Source organism: Balearica regulorum, chromosome 5, assembly GCF_011004875.1.
Source record: "Balearica regulorum gibbericeps isolate bBalReg1 chromosome 5, bBalReg1.pri, whole genome shotgun sequence".
NCBI lineage: Eukaryota > Metazoa > Chordata > Aves > Gruiformes > Gruidae > Balearica > Balearica regulorum.
The window spans coordinates 51,136,541-51,157,223 of NC_046188.1; the positions used below are offsets into that span (position 1 = coordinate 51,136,541).

General features: G+C 48.0%; 1 protein-coding gene across 2 annotated transcripts in view; it reads right to left on the reverse strand.

Annotated features, from left to right (window-relative positions):
• Positions 1-1,087: 1,087 nt before the first annotated feature.
• SLC25A22 (solute carrier family 25 member 22) overlaps positions 1,088-20,683 on the reverse strand; it is a 52,069-nt gene continuing 32,473 nt past the window's right edge. For both annotated transcript variants that reach the window (XM_075754850.1, XM_075754851.1), the window contains exons 5-10: positions 18,263-18,353; positions 7,574-7,692; positions 5,752-5,923; positions 4,791-4,945; positions 3,870-3,945; positions 1,088-3,033 (exon numbers count right to left, since the gene is read on the reverse strand). In XM_075754850.1, the coding sequence (XP_075610965.1) occupies positions 2,880-3,033; positions 3,870-3,945; positions 4,791-4,945; positions 5,752-5,923; positions 7,574-7,692; positions 18,263-18,353 (767 nt within the window). In that variant the 3' untranslated portion in view covers positions 1,088-2,879. The remainder of the gene's footprint in view (positions 3,034-3,869; positions 3,946-4,790; positions 4,946-5,751; positions 5,924-7,573; positions 7,693-18,262; positions 18,354-20,683) is intronic.

Sequence of the window (20,683 nt, forward strand, 5' to 3'; positions counted from 1 at the left end):
GTAGGAATTTCCCCCCTGGACTTTAGGAAATTTCCTCATTGTGTTCTAGGAAATTCCACCAGCCAGAACTGACCCACCTGTCTGAACCCATGACGAGCATACGGCTCCTCCACCAACACATAATTAAGGGCAGTAAAAACCACACACACCAAATGAACCGGAGCCACAAGAGCCTTGGTCAGGGCAGGAGCAAGGGCCAGGGCTGACACGGGCCAGGGTATGACTGAAAAGGGCCCAGGGTGGGTGGAGGACCCTGTGTCAGAGGAACCAGGTAGGATGCACAAGGAGTTGACCCCATGGTGGCCGTTGTCCCCTGCCTTGGGGACAAGCAGCACGCACAGGGAGGGGAGCAGAGGTATGCTTCTCTAAGTGTATTTATTTACTTTTGTTCCTCAATACTGCAATTAATGCTTAGTGGTTTCTGTTAATCAGTGATTAATTAGGTTGATAAGAGTTTAAAATAGGAACATTCTTATTTTTTTTGGCCAATGGCACCCTCTGCAGGGCCATGGTGACCCCTTCTGCCAGCTCCCCACGTCCTCCTGACTCAGGGACACGTCCAAGCAGCTAACAATCAGCCCCACTCAGCTCACCAGCTCCAATATGGTGGAAGAAGAGCTGGAGATTTCAGCAAGTTAGTTTTACAAAGAGGTTTTTAAAAGCATGCAAGATGACAAGGAGAACTTTCCCTGAACCTCAGCCCTTCACTGCACCAGATTTTTCCTCCAAATGTAACCCCACAGAACAAACTTGCACCAGCCCCCTGCAGCTGCAAGTCACCCAGGTTCAGGGAGCAATCCTTGCAGGTAGAAGAGCAAGCAGAAATGCCATTACTTTTAGCAGCAAGGTTTCTTTTAGGGACCCTCCTTGTAAATCAAAGCAGCAAGGAACAGGGCATCTTATTAAAAAAAAAACCTCTTTCTTTTTTAATCCACCCAATGGAAATCCAGAGCAAGAGCAGCATCACGGCACTACACACAGCACAGACATCTATCATCATCTTTGCAGATTCCTTTCCAGATATAGGGAGAAGTCATTAAGAAAAAGAAAGAAAATTATTCACATATGCAAAGTGACAAGTAACAAATCAGCCACAGAACAACTTTTTTGAGGACAAAAAGGATGCATCAAGGAAGAAGGCCCTCAACCTACAGGTTTTGCAAAAACCTAACCCAAGAATGTTGAAACAGAGATGGCTTTCTTTTAAACATTAAAAACTGATTTTTAAAAAAAATTAATTTAAATATACATTTGAAACACAAACACCAACCAAGCACCTGGAGAACAAAGCAGAAAGAAGGAATGAAAAGTGAATTTGACCAGTTTAATTTAAACACCAAAGTCAAGTGGACTGCACCAAGTGGAATAAATAATGGAAAAGATCACACTGGGTTGGTAGATCTCACACTTAAGATCATTTAAACTAGAATTAATTACACAGCCCAAGAGAGTACTGCACAAGGAAGTTCTCTGACAAGTGATGTTAGCTGGGGCAGTGTCCCTTTGACAGAGCAGGTTGTAGGTGTGGATTTGCCCCCTGCCACCAAACAACAATCACCACACCAGAAGCAAGACAGATGATGAGTTTTTGTGATCCAGAGGACTTGGCCCTGTAATAGTGTACAGGCAAACAGCTCCTCACTCAAAGTGCAGGAACCCTCCACCTCTCCGACACTAGCTAGCTCCAAACATGCCCAAGTCAAACATCAAAGCACAACCAGACCTTGTGTTTTCACCTTGCAAGGTGAGCACACAGGCATGGCGTTTCTAGCACAGCTCTCCAAAGTTGGGCACCACAGAAGCGGAGCAAGCTCCTCCTTTCATGCACCTGGGGCCAGGCTGGAAAAAAAAAATAAATTGGCTAATCTACACCTGCGGTCACTGCTTTATCACCCTGGGTGTGGGCAGGCTGAAGGAATGTAAGTGGTTTCTTGTTGTTTGTTTTTCCCTCCCCACAAGCCCTGCATTAAAAAAGAAACAAAAAAAACCCCCAACAATCAAAAAAAACTTGATCCCAAGTTCTTTTCCCTCCCCTCCCTGTAACCAAGCAGTGAAGCACCTTTGGACATTGATGTGAACAGACATGTTCCCTACAGAGCAGACATCTAATCTCTGCATCTCACCCAGATGTGCCTGTGACACCTAGTTAGGAGGGACATCCCTTTGCTTTTTAAAAAAATAATTAGAAAATCAATAGTAACAATTCCCTTTCCCTTCCTCTGATCTCCAAGAAGTTCATCTAAGTCCAACTCGTTTTCAAGAAAGGGAGAAGGGAGGGGTGAAGGTTTCCAGGCCAAGGAACTTGCCAGTTCCAGCATCTTCCCTCCTGTGCCTCCGATGGCAGTGAGAGAAGCCCCCCTTATGCGGTGCCCGCTCTCGGCCCAGGGCCAGCAGAGCCGAGGAGGGGCTGAGGGGACACAGCTGACCTTCCTGCTCCTCCTCAGATAGGTGGCAACTCCAGGAACAAATAGGGGGACTGGGGTGCACGAGGGTTCAGGTTCTTTCTTTCCCATCCCTCTTCCTCCCCAAGGCTGGGAGGAGACTTCTGGGTCTGCAAGCCCAGTCTGTGCTTACCAGTGTCCTTAAGAATGACAATTTAAAAAAAAAAAAAAAAAAAAAGGAAAGGAGAAAAAAAAAAAGGAAAAGAGATATGCATAATTAGGTATTGTCCATGGAAGGAGCGGGAGGGGGCAGGTTCCAGACTGAGACAGAAAATGGACTCTCCCTCCCCACGTTTGCTCATCTGGAGACCACGTCCCCTCGTCGTCCCTGCGCGAACCCTTTGTGCTGTTGCTCTGACATCAATTGACACGGATGACAAACACAGGGATTAATTCAGCGCTGCAGAGGGCAGGAGGGCACACGCAGGTGCACCAGAGCTAGGCCCGGTGCTTAGGGAGCATGTCCAACAGGAACTCCGCGATGCCGATGAAGTAGACAACTTGTGCGATGCCGAAGAGAGGAGCAATGACCAGGGCTCGGCAGTATGCCCCTTTCAGGAAGGCCATGGGCCCTTCCTTCTGCCAGATCTTCCTGGGGAGAAATGATACAGACAGGTAAGTGTCCATTCACCCCTCCACCACGCCAGGAGAGCCTCTGGCCATGCCCTGGCTTTTTGCCTCCCTCCAGAGACTAAACCCAGCCAAGCACTGTCGCCTGGCACTGCCTCCACAGCAGATCACCCACCATCCCCCATGCACTCTGCCAATGGCCATGCAGGAACATGCCCCATCCCTACGTCTGGCCAGGACCAGGATCGTCCGTCTGCCTGGGTCTGGATGTACAGCTAAGACAAGCTGGTGCTTGCATTAAGAGTACCCCCTGTTGAAAAGTTGGGGCCAACTCCACCCTCAGTATGGGACACAGCCAGATGGCAAGAGACTCTGGCTACAGCAGCAATACGGAAGCAGAGCACTTGTTTTTTAAAACTCCCTTCCATGTTTTAAAGCAGACAGACCACAGTGTAGCAAAGGGTCAGAGGAGAGCATGGCTGGGGACAGCCCACTCAGCACTCCTGCAGCTGCTGTTCACAGTGGTCCCGGGAGGGATATGAGACTTAATGCTGTAGGACTATCAGACAACAGGGCCTTGGGAGAGACAACCACAGCATTGTCCCCCTTTGCAGAAATAAAATCTCAGTGTTATGACTGTTAGGGTTTGGACAGAAGCTATACTTACCCTGCTCAAAATATATATACCTATATATATATATAAACGGTATATCCATAGACATAGATAAATAAAAGTACAGTTTCAGAGGGAACCCGAAACAGAGAAGCTGTGGGTTGGGTCTAGAAGTGGCACTGACTGTCTGGCAGCAGCAGATGCCATACATCTGATGTGGTGTCCTGCTTCACGAGGAGTCTTACTTGGTGCAGTCCAGGATTCCTGAGTAGGTGTCCTCGTTCACTCCTCTCTGCAAGGACTGCAGCCGTGTTTTGATCACTGGGGAGAAAGAGAGACAGTGGTGAACACTGGGAAGGTAGCCCACTCTTCAGCAGGCAAGAGCCACCCTGAGAGTAATGTCTTTGAAACAGTCAAAATGAGATCACCAGGAACACAGACCATTTTCATATATTTATCAGGAAAACAAGGGAAAAAACAATCCCATTCCTTTTCAAACGGATAAAAGAAAACCACAGCCATCCAAAAACCAACCCCCTCCTCTCACTGTGACCAAGGTTTCCAAGGCTGACTTAAGCTTTAAATGCTTCTAAATTCAGATATCTTTCTGCAAAGTGGGAACTGATTTTCAAATGCTCAGCTTTTTCTGGAAGAAGTATCTAAAATACATGATGCTGCTCTCACATTTCTTCACACCTTGGAGCATATGCAATGCTGGGGAGAGAGGAGTTACTTTCCGGTGTTTTTCACAGCAGAGAAACCAAAGTGGTATTCAGCAGATGCTGTGGAGCAGGAGAAAAGGCCCTGAGGTTCCCCCAGCTGTCCATGACCGTATGCATGTAAATGTCTGCATACTAGCACTCCACATGGAAACATGCCTTTTCAGGGGCATGTTCATAGCCATTCCTGCGAAGAATGACTGAAGTGAATGACACTCTCTTCCTGACTTACCTCATGAGTACTGCAAACCTCTGTGTAAGCTGTGGCCAAAGGTATAGCTCAGCTGAAGGAAACATCCGAGCTGGAGGCAGCTCAGACAGCAGAGCTCCCCTCCTGTATCTCCCTGTGCGCTCATGCTGCGAAGAGGCTGGCACCTAGGCCACTTGTGGTCCTCTGACTCCCATCACTTGGCACCAGGCCACCAGCCAAGGCTACTCAGCACTCACCATCACAAGGATTGACAGCCACTGCAGCCGTACTGCCAGCCACACATCCGGAGAGGAAGGACACGTAGAACGGAGCCTTGACATTGGGGTCTTTCTGGCCCAGCTTGTTCAGGTTTGCAAACAGGGGGAAGTAAACAATGGAGAATGGGACATCCCTGCAGTGGGGAGAGAGGAAGGGGAAGAAAGGAGAAAAAGGATAAGCAAAGTCAGGGCAGGACACCAACAAACTGAGCATCAAAAAAAGGGCTGCAAGCGTCACGTGTTGGCAGCACAGCCACGAGTGCAACACAGACATCCCAGCTCTGTGATTGCAATGCCAACAGGAGCTGACACTCTACAGTAACAAAACTGACTGCACAAAGGACAACAGTCCCACAGCAGGCATGCAGCCCTGCAAAGTCAACAGCCTCCCTGATTTTTCAACACTCAAACCAAAGACCCTGGCACACTCAGAGGTCAATTGTTTTGTCCCTTTTTGTTAGTTACAAGAGGTTTGCATCCTGCCACCCATCCCCCTGAGCATTGCTCTAGCTCTGCCTTTGTTAAAGCTACAGGAGAGTCACTCTGTGAAAGCCTAGGTAAAGTGTCAGAGCAGGCAGCAGTTCTTGCATCCAACATGCTCTATGGGCCAGAATCAGTTTCACACTCTGGAGACTCAGGCTGACAGTTTTGCTTTGCTAACTCACAAGGACTTCTCTACAGTGTTAAAATATGGACCAATGGGGGAGACAAAAACCTTCCACAGAAAGCCGCAGAATTAAATCTTCCAGGAACAAAAAGGCAGCCTCCCTCACTTCCCTGACCTTCCCTTCTTTAATGTGCAAAACCTGTGCATGGAAACCTAACCAAATCAACCCCACACCCCCTGAAGCCAACACTCTCTTTGCAGGCTCATCCCCTGGATGGCTGGTGCTTTAGATGGGAACATAGCTGCCCTGTGCTCGTGCCCGTGCCATCCTACCTTAGCAGCGTGGCTCCCAGGCCCTTGTAGAGTCCCGCAATCCCTTTGCTCCGCAGCAGCTCCCTTGTTATCTGTGTTGCTGTCGTGCGTGTTTCCACCGCTGGCTCTGCCGCCCCCACCGCAGAGGAAGAGGAGAGTTGGGCCTGCGCTGCCATCAGCTTCTTCTGTGCCGCTGGGGAGGAGCAGAGAGCACACTGGTCTGCAAGATGCTCAACAGCAGTCTCTTGCTGCCCAGTGCCATGGGACAAAGAGGAAGAGACAGATCTCCAGGTGCACTAAAACATGCAGACTAAGGCCAGCCAGGTGCCCTGCAAGCTTTTGCTCCCAGTCTGCCCCTCTCCCTCAGCCTGAGGCAACCCAACCTGCCCTAGTCTCAGAGCTGGCTGCTGCCACACCACAACGCTGTCCACTGCATTCTCCTACCAACTGGTTTTACTTAAGCAGGAACAGCCTGTCACGCACAACCTCCATGGTGTGAAGAAAAGGAGCTGTGTGAGCAGGTAGATGACAGTACCCGCTTCCAGCTACGTTCCAAGCCCCTAGTAGGACAAACTAAAGACATTCATAAGTGAGAGAGGTTCAACAGTTCTGTTCTTTGCTTCCTTCCCTTGACAGCAGTCATTAACCTGGAGAGATTCTCAGCCATATTCACAAATGCAGCCTGGTTTCTCCCAGCCTTTTCAAACTGATGCATTTCTGCTCTTTAGCCAGAAGATGGAGAGCACATCAACCTGTAGGCTGCCACTGGCACACCACAGGTCTCTTACACAGAGAGAACAGGCTGTTCACAGCAGCGAAAACCTCTTCTGAACCCTCAAACCATTGCTTAATTCCTTCAAACATTTTAAAATAATACACACAAAGAGGATAAGGTCTGCATTAAAAGCAGCAAAGAGAGGAAAGAGAAAGTAAATCTGTGATTATTCAGGAATGCCACATCAAAGAAGAGATTAAAGGACAAATTGGCCCATTTTCCAGGAAAGACCACAAATGTGGTATCAACAGCATCATGCAGGGCTCCTGGGGAACAAGGCCATACCCCAGGCTGACCTCTGGAAAAGATTAAGGCGATAGCAAACAGCTCTTTCCCCCAGAGTCTCCTTGCCAGACTGGTCTCCGTTCTCAGCAGAAATGCCCCACAGTGTTTCAGCCAAGAGGCTCACACTCCCTCCTGCCTCTGCCTGCCAGCTCCTGCCCACCATCCTGAAAGCCTGTCCCCAAACCTCTTCCAAATCCACTGTGCCGGGAGAATTTATTTACTGTTTCAGCCGAGATGACTGCTGCTTTTGTCAGGAGTAAAAAAGGAGAGAGTAAGAGGACAGACAAGTCATTTGGAGAGGACACATCCCCTTGGGAAGCTGTTAGGGAGGTGCTACAGGGGGGTAGAAGAGAGAAAATAGACATCAGAAAACATGGAGATGGAGGAAGCACCACAGGAAAAGCACTGGAGGATGCTAATCCCTTCTTGGGTGTACAGTAACTAACAAGTTTTAATCACTCACAAGCTGACCACCCAGTCATCTCTCTTGTCTCTCCATCCACCAGCAGCATTTACTATTTCGCTTACCAAGCCTATTGCTTTGAGCAAAACATATCATCACCTTTTGTAACTGCAAGGGCCTCTGCAGAGCCAGTTGAGCAAATGGTGGGGGGAAATGAGCGGGGAAGAGCAGGAGAAACTTCTGCTATAGCCCGAGATACCTCTGACTTGGGGGAAGGAAAAGGGTTTTTTCCACTTATCCCCTCCCCTCTGCCTTGACAGCCCAGTCCCAGCCCTTTCCCCCTTGCCTGCTCAGTGCACAGGGAAGAGAAGCCCACGTACCAATTCGCCCTGCATCCTGCAGCTGGATTTTGAGCATCTCCATTGGAGTGGTGACAATCACCTGGCAGGTACCTGCACCACAGCCTGCCAACATCTCCCTCAGCAGTGTCAGCTTTTTCCTGCTCAAAGGAAAGACAGAAAGAGTCAGTCAGAGGAAGTGGCCTGGAGTAACACTGGGGAAGCTGGGTGCAGGGGCTCAGGGCACACCTCTGACCCTGGGGGTTACAGGAGAGGCGGCCTGGGGAACTGGGGAACCTGCTAGACTTGTCAGTCCAGCATAGCTCAGACTTGATAACTCTGCTGGCATCACCTGATCTGGAGGAAAAGGCCCATTTTGGTCCCAGAAACAGAATATTCAGAAAAAACCACAAGCCCAGCCAGACCAGCCCCAGATGGGAGCATACAACCCTCTCCATCTCCAGAAGGAGAGCTGCAGCTCCCTTCCAGCCCGGCATTGCCCTCAGTCAGGGCACAGCCTTCAGAAAGGGTATTGTTTCAGAGGGCAGCAGAGGACTTGAGCAGCTTTCCTTCTGCCAGCCTAGTCCTTTAAACACCATCAACATCCTCACAAACAGAGACCACAGGGCAAGAAGCAAGGGGGGAAAATATTTGAGTTGCTGCTTTGGAGTTCCCCAATAAAAGCAAAATAGACAGTGAGCACGAGAGTCAGGGAGGCAGTTTCCCTGTGGTTAGGAGCTTCTTCACCCCACCAGACTTGCCAAACCTGAAAAAGTAGCCTTTGCACTAAACTGGTCCTGCCTGAGGGACAAGGGATGGGATGGACCCCCAGCACTGTAGCTTTGTGCATCCTCTGCACCAGAGCAGAGATTATCAGTGACATGTTCTTGCAAAATAAAATGCAGCATTTCATAGCTCCCTCCATCCCAAAGCCACAAAACAGCCCAGCTAAGACTAAAAAGAGGAACTCGGGATGCAAATGCTCAGAAAGCCTCAATTTTCAGAAACTGATGAGTTTTCACCCTATAAAAAAATCTCACCACTTGGAACCAGAAAACACTGACTTGATTAAAAAAAAAAAGAGCCTCTGATCTGCTCTTTTCTGTAAGGGCAGGAAGGAAAAAAAAAAAAAAAGAAAAGAAGCAAGCATATATAAATCACACATCCAGAGGTAAACAGACAGTCTCCTCTTTTTTCTGTTGTAAATGCAAGTACTATTTTTATTCCCCCCCCCCCAGCCCTGCTCCTGCAGCAATACCTCATCTCTCAAGGTAAGTCCCCACACTATGGCAAAAGCAGTCCCACAATGATATCCCCTATTCCCTTGCAAAACCAAGCCACGCTCCCTTACCGAGGGTTTCATATGTACGCGCACACAGCACAGCTGTGGCACTGCAGGTCAGCAAAGTTTCAATGCCAACCCTATAGGAAAGGGAGGGGAAATGCACCATAACCCTGCTGGCCCACCATGTCAGCCAGGCTGATTTCTCCACCTCTCATTTTCTCCAGGGAGGATATCAGAGCAGTGGATTAAAGGCACAGAGCCACAACAGAGATTACCAGTGACTAAATATAGAGCTCTCCTGTGAGGCTGAAGGGAAAAATATTTCATGATCTCCCCTTTCCAAATTCCCCTGTAGATGAGAAGCTGCAAAGAACAATCCCTCCTGCAGAGTTACCTACATGGGCACTGAAGTGCGTGCAGCAAGCTTTCCTGGATGTATGCAGGTATCGGGGTGTGCAAATCCAGAGGTCCCCCCGGCACTGATGCCTGGAGGTGGCCAACTTGTGCCTCTTGGGTGGCCTGAAGCACAGCACCAGTCTGCGCAGCTCGATACAGTCAGCAGCAAGGCTACACAACCCTAGCCCAGCCGTGGGAGGAAGCAAAGCAGCTGGCTGCCAGTCCCCCCCTACAGCACAGCAGAACATCTCCCACTTTAGCAAGAACCCTGGAGCATCCCCGGAGTACATGTCTCCTGGCTTTCACCCATGGCGACCACTTTGATACCCAGTTCAAAAGATCAGGAAGATTTGCCTTGCATGTTCATCTGTGGACCATTATCCCAGCCAACAAAAGTCAGCCTGGCTTGATTGAACTCCATGGAGCTATGCCAGTGTAACCCAGTGAAGGATTCATGTGTGCAGGTGTATTTTAGAGATGTCAAACAGGTACGTCAAAAGCATGCAGAACAAGGGCCTTCAGCTTTTGGTTTGCATATCCTGGGAACTGGGGGGGAGTCCAAGAGAAAAATAGCCTAAGATAAGCATATCTTTTGAAAGGAGGTTTAAAATTTGCCATACAGAGATCAAATTCCTTTGCAAAACCTCAGCAGTCTGCACATAAAAGGAGTTTGAAAATGGTTCATCTCTAGATGACAAAGGGTTTTAAATATTTGAGGCACCACAGACCTTATCCTCAGTGGTTTAAAAACTTGCATATCTCAACTAACTTCAAAAGCTGCAACACCAGCAAGGATGTGGTCCTAGAAATACAGAAACCATCTTTTATCGCAGCAAGAGCGTGCTAAATACAACATATACACAATACCCCCAAATTCTGCACTGGCAGAAATCAGTCATTCCACTGTTTTAACTGACATGCAATTAATTAGTGACAAATCAACAATGTCAAATGGACAGAGGAGAAGATTCACGCTCAATCTAAATTAGAATTTCAAACTAGAGCTGAAAGACAAGAAAGTAAAAAAAAAAAAGTAGAAACTAGAGGTTTATGGAGGGCTTTTCAAGAGCAACACATCAATCCAAAGTTAGGATCTCTGAAAGCATTGGTAGGTATATTGATTCACGTGGGAGCACAATAGAATTTTTTTCAAGTTTCTAAAAAAAAAATCTTGACCACGTAGGAGTTGACTGTGCTCGCACAGGGACCAAAACCAGCCATTCTGGAACAAGGATGATAAGATTTCCAAGGACAAGAAATCTTTGACCTAAGGAAATATCCAAAGCCATACGTTTCTATTTGCTACCCAAGAGGCTACTGTCCCCAGCTTGGACATCACCTTCCTCACTGATAAAATAATCTCTGCCTCTGCTCTGTCAACCCAACAGATTGTAGAAACTCCCCGAGAGTTTCACACCAGCAAGAGTCAGCTGCTTTCAAACAATTTAAATAGTGGGTCTTTGATATGGATTATGGGACCAACACACAGGAGTTGCCCTTCAAAGGGAGGGCAACCCCTCTGTCACAGCCACATGTGGACGTGTACACAAACTGCCAGTCAGTCCCTTTAACCCGACCCCTGATCTTCCAAGAGGGAACAACAAGCTATTGCAACCACACTTCAGAAAAGCTGGAGCTACGATGCTGGGGAATGTAAAAGCAAGAAAGTTCCTATTACAAGCTCTTTCTCACTTCTAGTGCCAGCTCAAAAATGCCTCAGACATTTTGCATGGGAGAGGAGGAAGAGTGCCTTGCTTGTCTCAGGATTATAGCTGGCTATTTCTCCTCTCTGAGCAAATCTACAAGGCAGGGGGAAGCAGAAAGGAAGAAAATTTGCTGGCATAAGCAAAGACAATTAATGCAATCATGCTGGTCTTCCTAGGAATCTGAGCTGCTAAATCAGCAGATTGCCAGCCTTTGCTCCAGAACAGCAAACAAAATGAAGGTCAAGATTAAAGAGGACAGGAGATGTAAGGGAATAACACACCTTGGAGAAGAGCAGCAGGAAACTCATTCAGGGACGCTGCAGAGTTTTTATGAGCAAGAAATCACTTTTATAAGAAGCCATGAGATACTTTTTACCACAGCCAGGGCAGAGATTTAACCAAGAACATGAAAAATGAACAACAAAACCTGGCAAACACACACCAAACACTACAGCTGTCTGGAGATAAACATGAAACCTTCTAGGACACTTTAAAGAGACTGGTTTTTAGGAAGCGTTTAAGACCCAAATTCAAAGAGGACACAAAAAGTAGGCAATACTTACATCTATCAAAGAGGTCTCACACACTAAGCATGCAAAAATCAACAGTGTACTTTAAAGGCATGCTGGTGTGTCACCAATTAAATCACTTTCTTAGCTTCACACCCAAGTGCTTCACACTCAAGTGCTTCACTTAACCCTAGTGACTCCTCTTATCACATCCTCTCCTCTGGATAATGAAGCTGCTGCTGTTTTAACAGCAGCTGTGAGATTATGGGGGTCTCAACACATTCAGCTTCAGAAATCTGGAGGGAAAAAAAAATCCCATCTGTTTCCAGCAGTCTGAAGGTTGGGAGTCTCCCATCTCTCTTGCATCCTGCCTTCCCCATTCATGTGGTTCAGCCAGCATAGAGTGCCACAGGAGCAAGGACCGGCCTGAAGACTCTTCTGTGGGTCACCTCTTCTACTTCTTCTCCTGGGAACTGCAGAGGCCCTCAGCCAAAATCATCACAGGACAATGTTTGACCTTTATTGCCTTTCTCCATCAGGGTCATGGGGTGCCCTTCAGGTTTTTCAGTATCTTGGTTTTCCTCCTTTCCTCCATGGCATAGCAAGAGGGTTTCCAGCACTCACACAACTCACCCAGGCCTCCCTTGTTCCCCAATATCTGTTGGAGGGACCACACAGCAGGGCACAAGCAATCCAGGAAGTTCCTGGAATGTGTTGATGATAACTTCCTTCCCCAAGTGAAAAAGGAGCCAACGAGGAGAGGCGCCATGCTGGACCTTGTTCTCACCAACAAGGAAGGGTTGATGGGGAACATAAAGCTCAAGGGTAGCCTTGGCTGCAGTGACCACAAAATGGTGGAGTTCAGGATCCTTAGGGCAGCAAGGAGGGTGCACAGCAAGCTCCCTGGACTTCAGGAGAGCAGACTTTGGCCTCTTCACGGATCTGCTTTGTAGGGTACCATGGGACAAAGCCCTGGAAGGAAGAGGGGCCCAAGACAGCTGGCGAATATTCAAGGGTCACCTCCTCCAAGCTCAGGAGGGATGCATCCCAACAAAGAGGAAGTCAGGCAAAAACACCAGGAGGTCTGTGTGGATGAACAAAGAGCTCCTGGACAAACTCAAACACAAAAAGGAAGCCTACAGAGGGTGGAAGCAAGGGCAGGTAGCCTGGGAGGAATACAGAGAAACTGTCCGAGCAGCCAGGGAGCAGGTTAGGAAAGTTAAAGCGCTGACAGAATTAAGTCTGGCCAGGGACGTCAAGGGCAACAAGAAAAGTTTGTATAGGTATGTCAGCAATAAAAGGAAGACTAGGGAAAATGTGGGCCCACTCCAGAATGGAATTGGAGACCTGGTTACCCAGGAAATGGAGAAGGCTGAGGTACTCAATGACTTTTTTCGCCTCAGTCTTCACCAGCAAGTGCTCTAGCCACACCGCCCAAGTTGCAAAAGGCAAAGGCAGGACTGGGAGAATGTAGAACCGCCCACTGTAGGAGAAGATCAGGTTTGAGACCATCTAAGGAACCTGAAGGTGCACAAGTCCATGGGACCTGACGAAATGCATCTGCGGGTCCTGAGGGAACTGGTGGATGAAGTTGCTAAGACATTATCCATCATATCTGAGAAATTGTGGCAGTCCAGTGAAGTTCCCACTGATGGGAAAAGGGAAACATAACCCCCATTTTTATATAGGGAAAAAAGGAAGACCCAGGGAACTACCGACTGGTCAGTCTCACCTCTGTGCCTGACAAGATCATGGAGCAGATCCTCCTGGAAACTATGCTAAAGCACATGGAAAACAGGAAAATAAGGAGGTGATTGCTGACAGCCAATAGGACTTCACTAAGGGCAAATCATGCCTGACAAATTTGGTGGCCTTCTACTGTGGTGACCACCTTCTTTGGTGGGATTACAATGTCGGCAGATAAGGGAAGAGCAACTGATGTCATCTCCCTGGAATTGTGCAAAGCATTTGATGCTGTCCCACACGACATTCTTGTCTCTAAATTGGAGACACATGGACTTGATGGATGGACCACTCGGTGGATAAGGAATTGGCTGGATAGTTGCACTCAAAGAGTTGTGGTCAACGGCTCAATGTCCAAATGGAGATCAGTGATGAGTGGCGTTCCTCAGGGGTCTGTATTGGGACCGGCGCTGTTCAACATCTTTGTCGGCGACATGGACAGTGGGATCGAGTGCACCCTCAGCAAGTTTGCCGACGACACCAAGCTGTGTGGTGTAGTCGACACGCTGGAGGGAAGGGATGCCATCCAGAGGGACACTGACAGGCTGGAGAGGTGGGCCCGTGCAAGCCTCATGAAGTTCAATAAGGCCAAGTGCAAGGTCCTGCACATGGGTCAGTACAATCCCAAGCACAACTACAGGCCGGGCAGAGAATGGATTGAGAGCAGCCCTGAGGAGAAGGACTGGGAGGTGTTGGTGGACAAGAAGCTCAACATGACCCAGCAATGTGCACTTGCAGCCCAGAAAGCCAACCGTATCCTGGGCTGCATCAGAAGATGCGTGACCAGCAGGTCAAGGGAGGTGATCCTGCCCCTCTACTCCGCTCTCGTGAGACCCCACCTGGAGTACTGCATCCAGCTCTGGGGGCCCCAGTACAAGGACATGGACCTGATGGAGCAAGTCCAGAGGAGGGCCACGAAGCTGATCAGAAGGCTGGAATACCTCTCCTATGAAGACAAACTGAGAGCTGGGATTGTTCGGCCTGGAGAAGAGAAGGCTCTGGGGAGGTCTTATATAGTAGCCTTTTAGTACCTCAAGGGGGCCTACAGGAAAGCTGGAGAGTGATGGTTTACAAGGGCTTGTAGTGATAGGACAGTTTTAAACTGAAAGAGGGTAGATTTAGATTAAATATTAGGAAGAAACTCTGGTGGTGAGGCACTGGAACAGGTTGCCCAGACAGGTTGTGGAGGACCTATCCCTGGAAGCATTCAAGGCCAGGCTGGATGGGGCTTTGAGCAACCCGGTCTAGTGGAGGCTGTCCCTGCCCATGGCAGGGAGGTTGGAACCAGGTGATCTTTAAGGTCCCTTCCAACCCAAACCATTTTATGATTCTATGATTCTATAAGTGACCAGGACAGGTTGGGAGGACCAACAGAGTTTTGTTTCCTCATGGAACAAGAAGCTGTAGCAGTAGGCTGTCATAATGGCGATGTCATCAAAGTAGAAAGAGGCGAAGAAGCAGAAATCAAGTCCCCTAGCCTGTAAGCACACATCCTTCCTGTACCATAAGGAGGGGAAAAGCATTGTACAGGCAGGAGTGCCCCGGTGAGCTACTACAAGGGTGGAGAGGGCTGCAGGAACAGACGTCTCCAGACTCAGCGAGATGGGTGCACCAAAAAGGGCATGAGGTCCCATGTGAGGTCCTGCTGCCCCAATACTCTACCTCCAGCAGCATCCAAGAGCATGTCCAGGGAAAAGAGAGTCTAGCACAAACTTTCAGTGATACATCCCCAAAATACTCTTCCAGCAATTTGCAGCCAGGAGCTTCCTACACCACAGGTGTTGTTTTCAGTCTGGCCTGTCAAAAACTGGCTTTATGCCACTTTTTTTCCTAGCAGTTTAAAAGCAAGTTCATTTCAACACTAAGTTTTTTAAAGGATTAAAAAAAAAAAAAAAAAGAAAAATAAATCATTGCACAGTAAAAGTTGTTATGTAACTTGAGGCTATTTTGGGTCATGCTGCATTTGCCACAAGCTCTCTGGTCCACACACGTGCAAGTGGAAGAAACATGGAGGACACAGTCAGCATATGTTAATCAGCAAATATTGATTGAACATGCACATTTTATCAACTAGGATCTCCAATTCATGCAACACACTTCAAGCAAGACAAGTGCTAGAAGCTTAGCAGCAAAGGCATTCAATGTCAAACAGGTCTAGAAGACTTTTGCAGCTCTGAGTCAGAAAAGCATCAGAGCACCCTTTGGGATGCTGGCCTAAGAGCACAGCATACTATGAATGTATAGCAGATAGTCTGGCTTGTGCAAAAAGGACTTTGGTGGAGCTGAACTAAGATCTTGGTGGCTCACCACGAAAAAAACAGCCCCCAGCCTTACACTGAGCCTAACTGCCACAGCTGCACTTCACACCATATAACACTTTGACTGTTGCAATTACATATCCAGAAATTAAACCACATTTTGACATGCCAGGCAGCTTGAATCTTCACCTTTCTAAACCCAGGCTATTTTATTGTTCATACCTAGGCTTTGAGTGGAGTTGTGAAACAGGTGGCCCAGCCTTGAGATGCCTAGCAGGAACGTGCCCTGTTTTGCCCTCCTGGGCAGGAGAGGCATTTGGATTCCAGCACTGCTAATCCTGCCCTGTCTCACAAAGAGGAGGGGACAGAAGTATCTCAAGGGAGAAACCTGCAGACTGCAAACAGCTTAGAAAGAGGGAACAAGAGCAAGGCAAACCCTTGGGGGACGCACTCAATGAAATGGCCCCTTGCCATCACTCCTACTGGCCACATGCGCTACAGATGGGAAAAGATCGTGTTAACTGCCAAAGGCAAGGTAGCGTGCAGTGACTGCGGCATGGCCAGGCACAACCCCTCTGGCAGGTTATGTACTCCATCCCCAGGCCTGGGATTTCCCTAGCTTGGAGGAAAAGGATCCCACAATAAGCAGCTGCTCTGCAGTTTCTAAGGGCCCTTATCCTCACTGGTAATCTCATGGACTTTGCCATCACCCCCTGCTCCACATGCCCTAAGCAAGGTCACAGCATGCACCAGACCTTCCAGCTAGATCCCAGGTTCACAGCCTACACCAGCCACAGCCAACCTGCAAAGCATTGTCTTTCCCATAATACCTTGGAGTGACATGTCTAGTTAGAAACACCTTAAACCATCTGTCATAACAGCATCAAGGATCTGCCTCTCTGACCAGCTCACACTGGCTATCCTCACAAGCAGAGCTGACGAGATTTCATTCACCCAAGCCCCCCACGGTGGCTGAATGAGATGAGTGACCCTGACTCCACACGCTGCCTAGCTCTTGTCATCTAACTGTGGCCCATCCTTTCTTTTCTCCAAAGGAGTTAAAAATGCTTCATGTCGAGACACAAAGGCTCCCCATTACCTGAGTGGTAACACACTCCTCCTCCAGGTCACTGTAGTGCCAGTCCCATCAGTGCATATGTTTTAGGAGAACAGGGTGTCTTACTCTTAGTAAAACTCTCTAGCTCCTTTATTCTGACTCAAGCACAGCACATCATCCACTGATCCTGTGTGGATCAGCCAGGAACCCAGAAGTCAAACTGGAAAAGGTCTGCGTGAAGGTCTCAGCTGCTCATGGAAACAGCTGCATCCCACTTACCCAAACACCTGCTCAAAGTCTGCCTCAGCACTGAGAGGTGTGTTCACATACATTTGTCCTGTGAGGAAGTCATGGTGCAGGACATCTACCAACAGATATGTCATCTTTTAATGGCTGAAACGTCAGAGCAGTGATTGCTCTCACAGAACACCAAATATGTTGCAACAGTGGTCTGATTTCTTCCATAGGCCACTCTCTCAGGGGTGGTACAAGGCATGGCAGCTTGGCACTCTTTTGTCTCCCCTGTACAACCTACTAAGCCCTCACTTCATAGGCAGTGGCAAAGAGCTAGCTGTGCTCCTGTCTACTGCAGTACACCAGGGCTTGCCGTGTTGTCTGCTGCAGGGATCAGACCCACCACTTGGTAGAAGTGAGGAGCAATGAGGACATCATTACCTCCCACTGTCTGAGCAGAGCATAGAAGAGACACTATTTGAAGAGACAGAAAAATCACAAACAGCTGCCAGCTGATGAGTCACACAGACATATGTTAGCTGCTACTTTAAAAGACTCCAGAACAAAAAAATTAGGTACATGAAAAAACTAGATCCTCAACCTGTGCCAGTCCACAATCTCCACTGAAGTTGAGAGCCACTGATCTGCAGCAGCTGAGACTGACGTGGTACATCATGGGAAGTTGTTAAACCAAGTAATTGTGGCAGAGCTTTGCATTTTCAGTGAGGCTCCACCCCATGGGCTGATGGGAAGAGTCAGTATCATATCCGAAGCAGGCTGTTTTCTAACTACTGTTACTGAGGACTGGAGACAGTGCCCTTCACTGGCTGCCTCTGGAGAAAGGTCTCAGTCTGAAAGGATACACAAGTGTTCTCCAAACTGCAAGGGAAATATCTAGGTGAAAACAGCAGTAAATATTTAGGGTCCAGCCCCTCTCAACCACTCAGCTGGCGTCTTTTACTCACATTTAATTCACACGAACCAACCCCCACTTGGAAGCTAAACAGATAATTTTATTCCTTCAGGATTTATTTGCAGGTCAGCTGCTGGGCAACACTGCAAGTGCCCTTTGTCAATTCAGATTCACCACCTCTCTAAAACTATTTTCAAGCTACAAAAGCACAAGAGAGATGCTAAGTCTGGGGTCTACAGAAGTTGACTTGCCATCTGTTCAAGCCAAAGAGCATAACGGCATCCAATAGGACAGGGGTCCTCCCAGCACCTGTTTTGAGCAGTGATCAGTGCCATTGGGTTCCTCTCAAATATTTTGCCTACAAATTCTGGATCTGCTAACCTTGGCTTAGATCTGGAACTATTTTTAGAAACTTGAATAAAAAGCAGTCATCCAGTGGAGTGCTTTTCACTTCCCATTTTAGACCTTACGTCCTTAGCCCAAATGTAATCCCTGGCTGAGCTGTTCAAGGTCAACTCATATTTCAATCAGCACATCACCCCATTCCACCTTTGCCCTGATGCCTCACCAGACTTGTCCCAAGAGCTGGTGTCTTAAGTCAAACGCAAAAGGTCTGCACCTCGTACTCACCCATCTTTGGAGAGGTGATGCCGGAAGAAGTCATTGGCTGCCAGCTTGATAGCCTTTTCTGGTGTCACTAGAGTCAGGTTCACTGCAGCCCCTGGGCAAGGAAAAGAGGAAAAGGACATTGGAGAATGAGAATAAAGGAACCGTTAACTGGATCTTTCAGGAACGTGTTCTAACTCCTGCTCAAAACCAAGGACTGAGGAAGAAGAGTTCCCAGTACACCAAAGGTGTTTAGAAACATGAAACATCACTGGAAATTAGTAAGATTTCTGCCTTCCAACACCTTGGGTTTCTGAAAACATCCCCTGATGTGTTTCTACTCCATTTGCAATATGTTTTTTTGTAATTTCTTTAGCTTCACTACTACTTCCCACCATGCATACATGCATCCTCTTCTCTCATCCAAGGATGCATTCCTATGAATCCAGAGGATGCATATCAGACCTTCAAGAAAGGAGTACAAGTTGGATTAATAACCAGTCCCAACTCCTTTGCAAATACTTTGTGATGCTCAGAAGCAAAAGCCCCCCACCTCACCTTCTTGCTAGTGTCCCTGTCCCACCACCACCAAAGGCAGAGCAGCTTGCTTACCAGGCAGCCCAGAAGAGGCAGAGCCATTGAAAGACCTGGAGGGTGGTTGAAGTCAACTGGCTCATCTGCACAGAAGTCAGCCAGCTCTAGACCAACCCTTGGAGTTAAGTGGCTTCCCTTGTATATCACCACTCGGTGTCACCCTCAGAACAGCCACCATTAAGTGGCTATTTGTCCACATCGTGCAGAAATTCCCCTCCCAGCACCATGGCAAGGCTTGCTGGGGTATCTGGGGTGTAAACAAGCCTTGGGTCCCCCACCACCTGCTGCAGTGGCCTTTTGTCAGGAGCAACAAACAGCAAATCCCTGTATTGTGCCTGCCACAATGAAAGGTCTGCGTGGCCTGGCCAGCTGCTGTGGGCCATGGATACCGGCATTAGTGCAACACAGCGGCTGGGAGCCAGCTTTCAAGCTGCCCTGGGGAAAGTGGTGTGAGGGGAGGGCCAAACCCTTCTGAGCATACTGGGTTTTGCATCATTAGATTAATGCATAATTAGATTAATTCTCCCTCCCTTTAAATCTTATGGCTCAAAAAGTCCTCTAGTGGATGACCACAAGCTCTCCCCGCCTGCACTGAAGCATACTGAGGTCCAAGCCCTCCGGTGAAGCTTCACTTGAGACTTGCTAATGGCCTACGAATGCCTTTGCAAGGACAAACACAAATATTAGGGTATACCTTTTGCATTTATGCTTGCTGTAGAGATTTAAACAACTTGTCCCAAAGCTCCATTTTCCAAAAAGAGAGGCAGACTGAGAAGCCTGCACTCCCACTAGGCTCTGAAGACCTGGCAGGCTTCATTTTCAGGAGGTTTGAACACAAGCTGACAGCAGATATAAGAGCTCAACACACCTAAAGAAAGGCAACTCAATCCTTTGTTCCTCAGGATGGACTCCTCTCCCTCCAAAAATTATTAAAGAACTCCTAAATTAGGCATAGAAAGACATAGATTTAGGGGGACTTCCCTCAGATTAGGAAGCAAAGTTGCAGCTCGGACTTCTGGCACCAGGACGCGGGAATCTTTGGCTCCACATCCTCTGCTCAGAGGACATATCACCATCATGCGGGAAAATCACAGCAAGAAAACAGACAGCCTTTGCTGGGCAGCTCAACACATTTTCCCCCTTTCCGACTCCCATGTTCATATTTTGCAGAAAATACAGAGTAACACTGCCTCGAAGCAAGCTAAGCCAATGCATTCATTCCACACTGGCCATGACATCCAACAATGCCATCATCTCCTACAGGAGCCAAATTAAATAGCCAGGGAGCAGGGCAGCCCTCTCACACTCCCGGGTCTTTGCAAACTTTTAAGCGTACCAGTGACTGCACTGCCTCAGTTTGATGGGTTTCCTACACATTATGGCCTCCTGCCTGGCTTTTGTCTGTGTCGCTTCTCATCACATGCATGACCCTCATGCTCTACCTCCACTTTTTAGTTTCAATCCTATCAGGATCTACAAAACAAAAATATGCACAGCCTGATTTTTAAGCAGAAGTAGCTACCCATGAAGTGTTTCCTCGAAAGCCAAGTTGAAGACAACTTCAACCCCACTCCTAATGGCTAGAAAGTATAACACCTTTACGTTACTGACATGCAGCATGAATAAACACTTCCTTAGAAAAACAAGGAGAGAAAGAAAAAATAATAAACCCAGTACTCTCACACCAGTGCAAAGGGTTCACTGAAAGAAAGAAAATCAACTCCAAACCATCAAGCAAGAAAGGTAAGCCAGAAGTACACTTCCACGTGCTGACCTCCTCTAGGAGCCAAGAGGCTTTCACAGCAATTTCTCCTTCAATTGCAAATAAAGTAGAGGGTAAAAAACCCACAC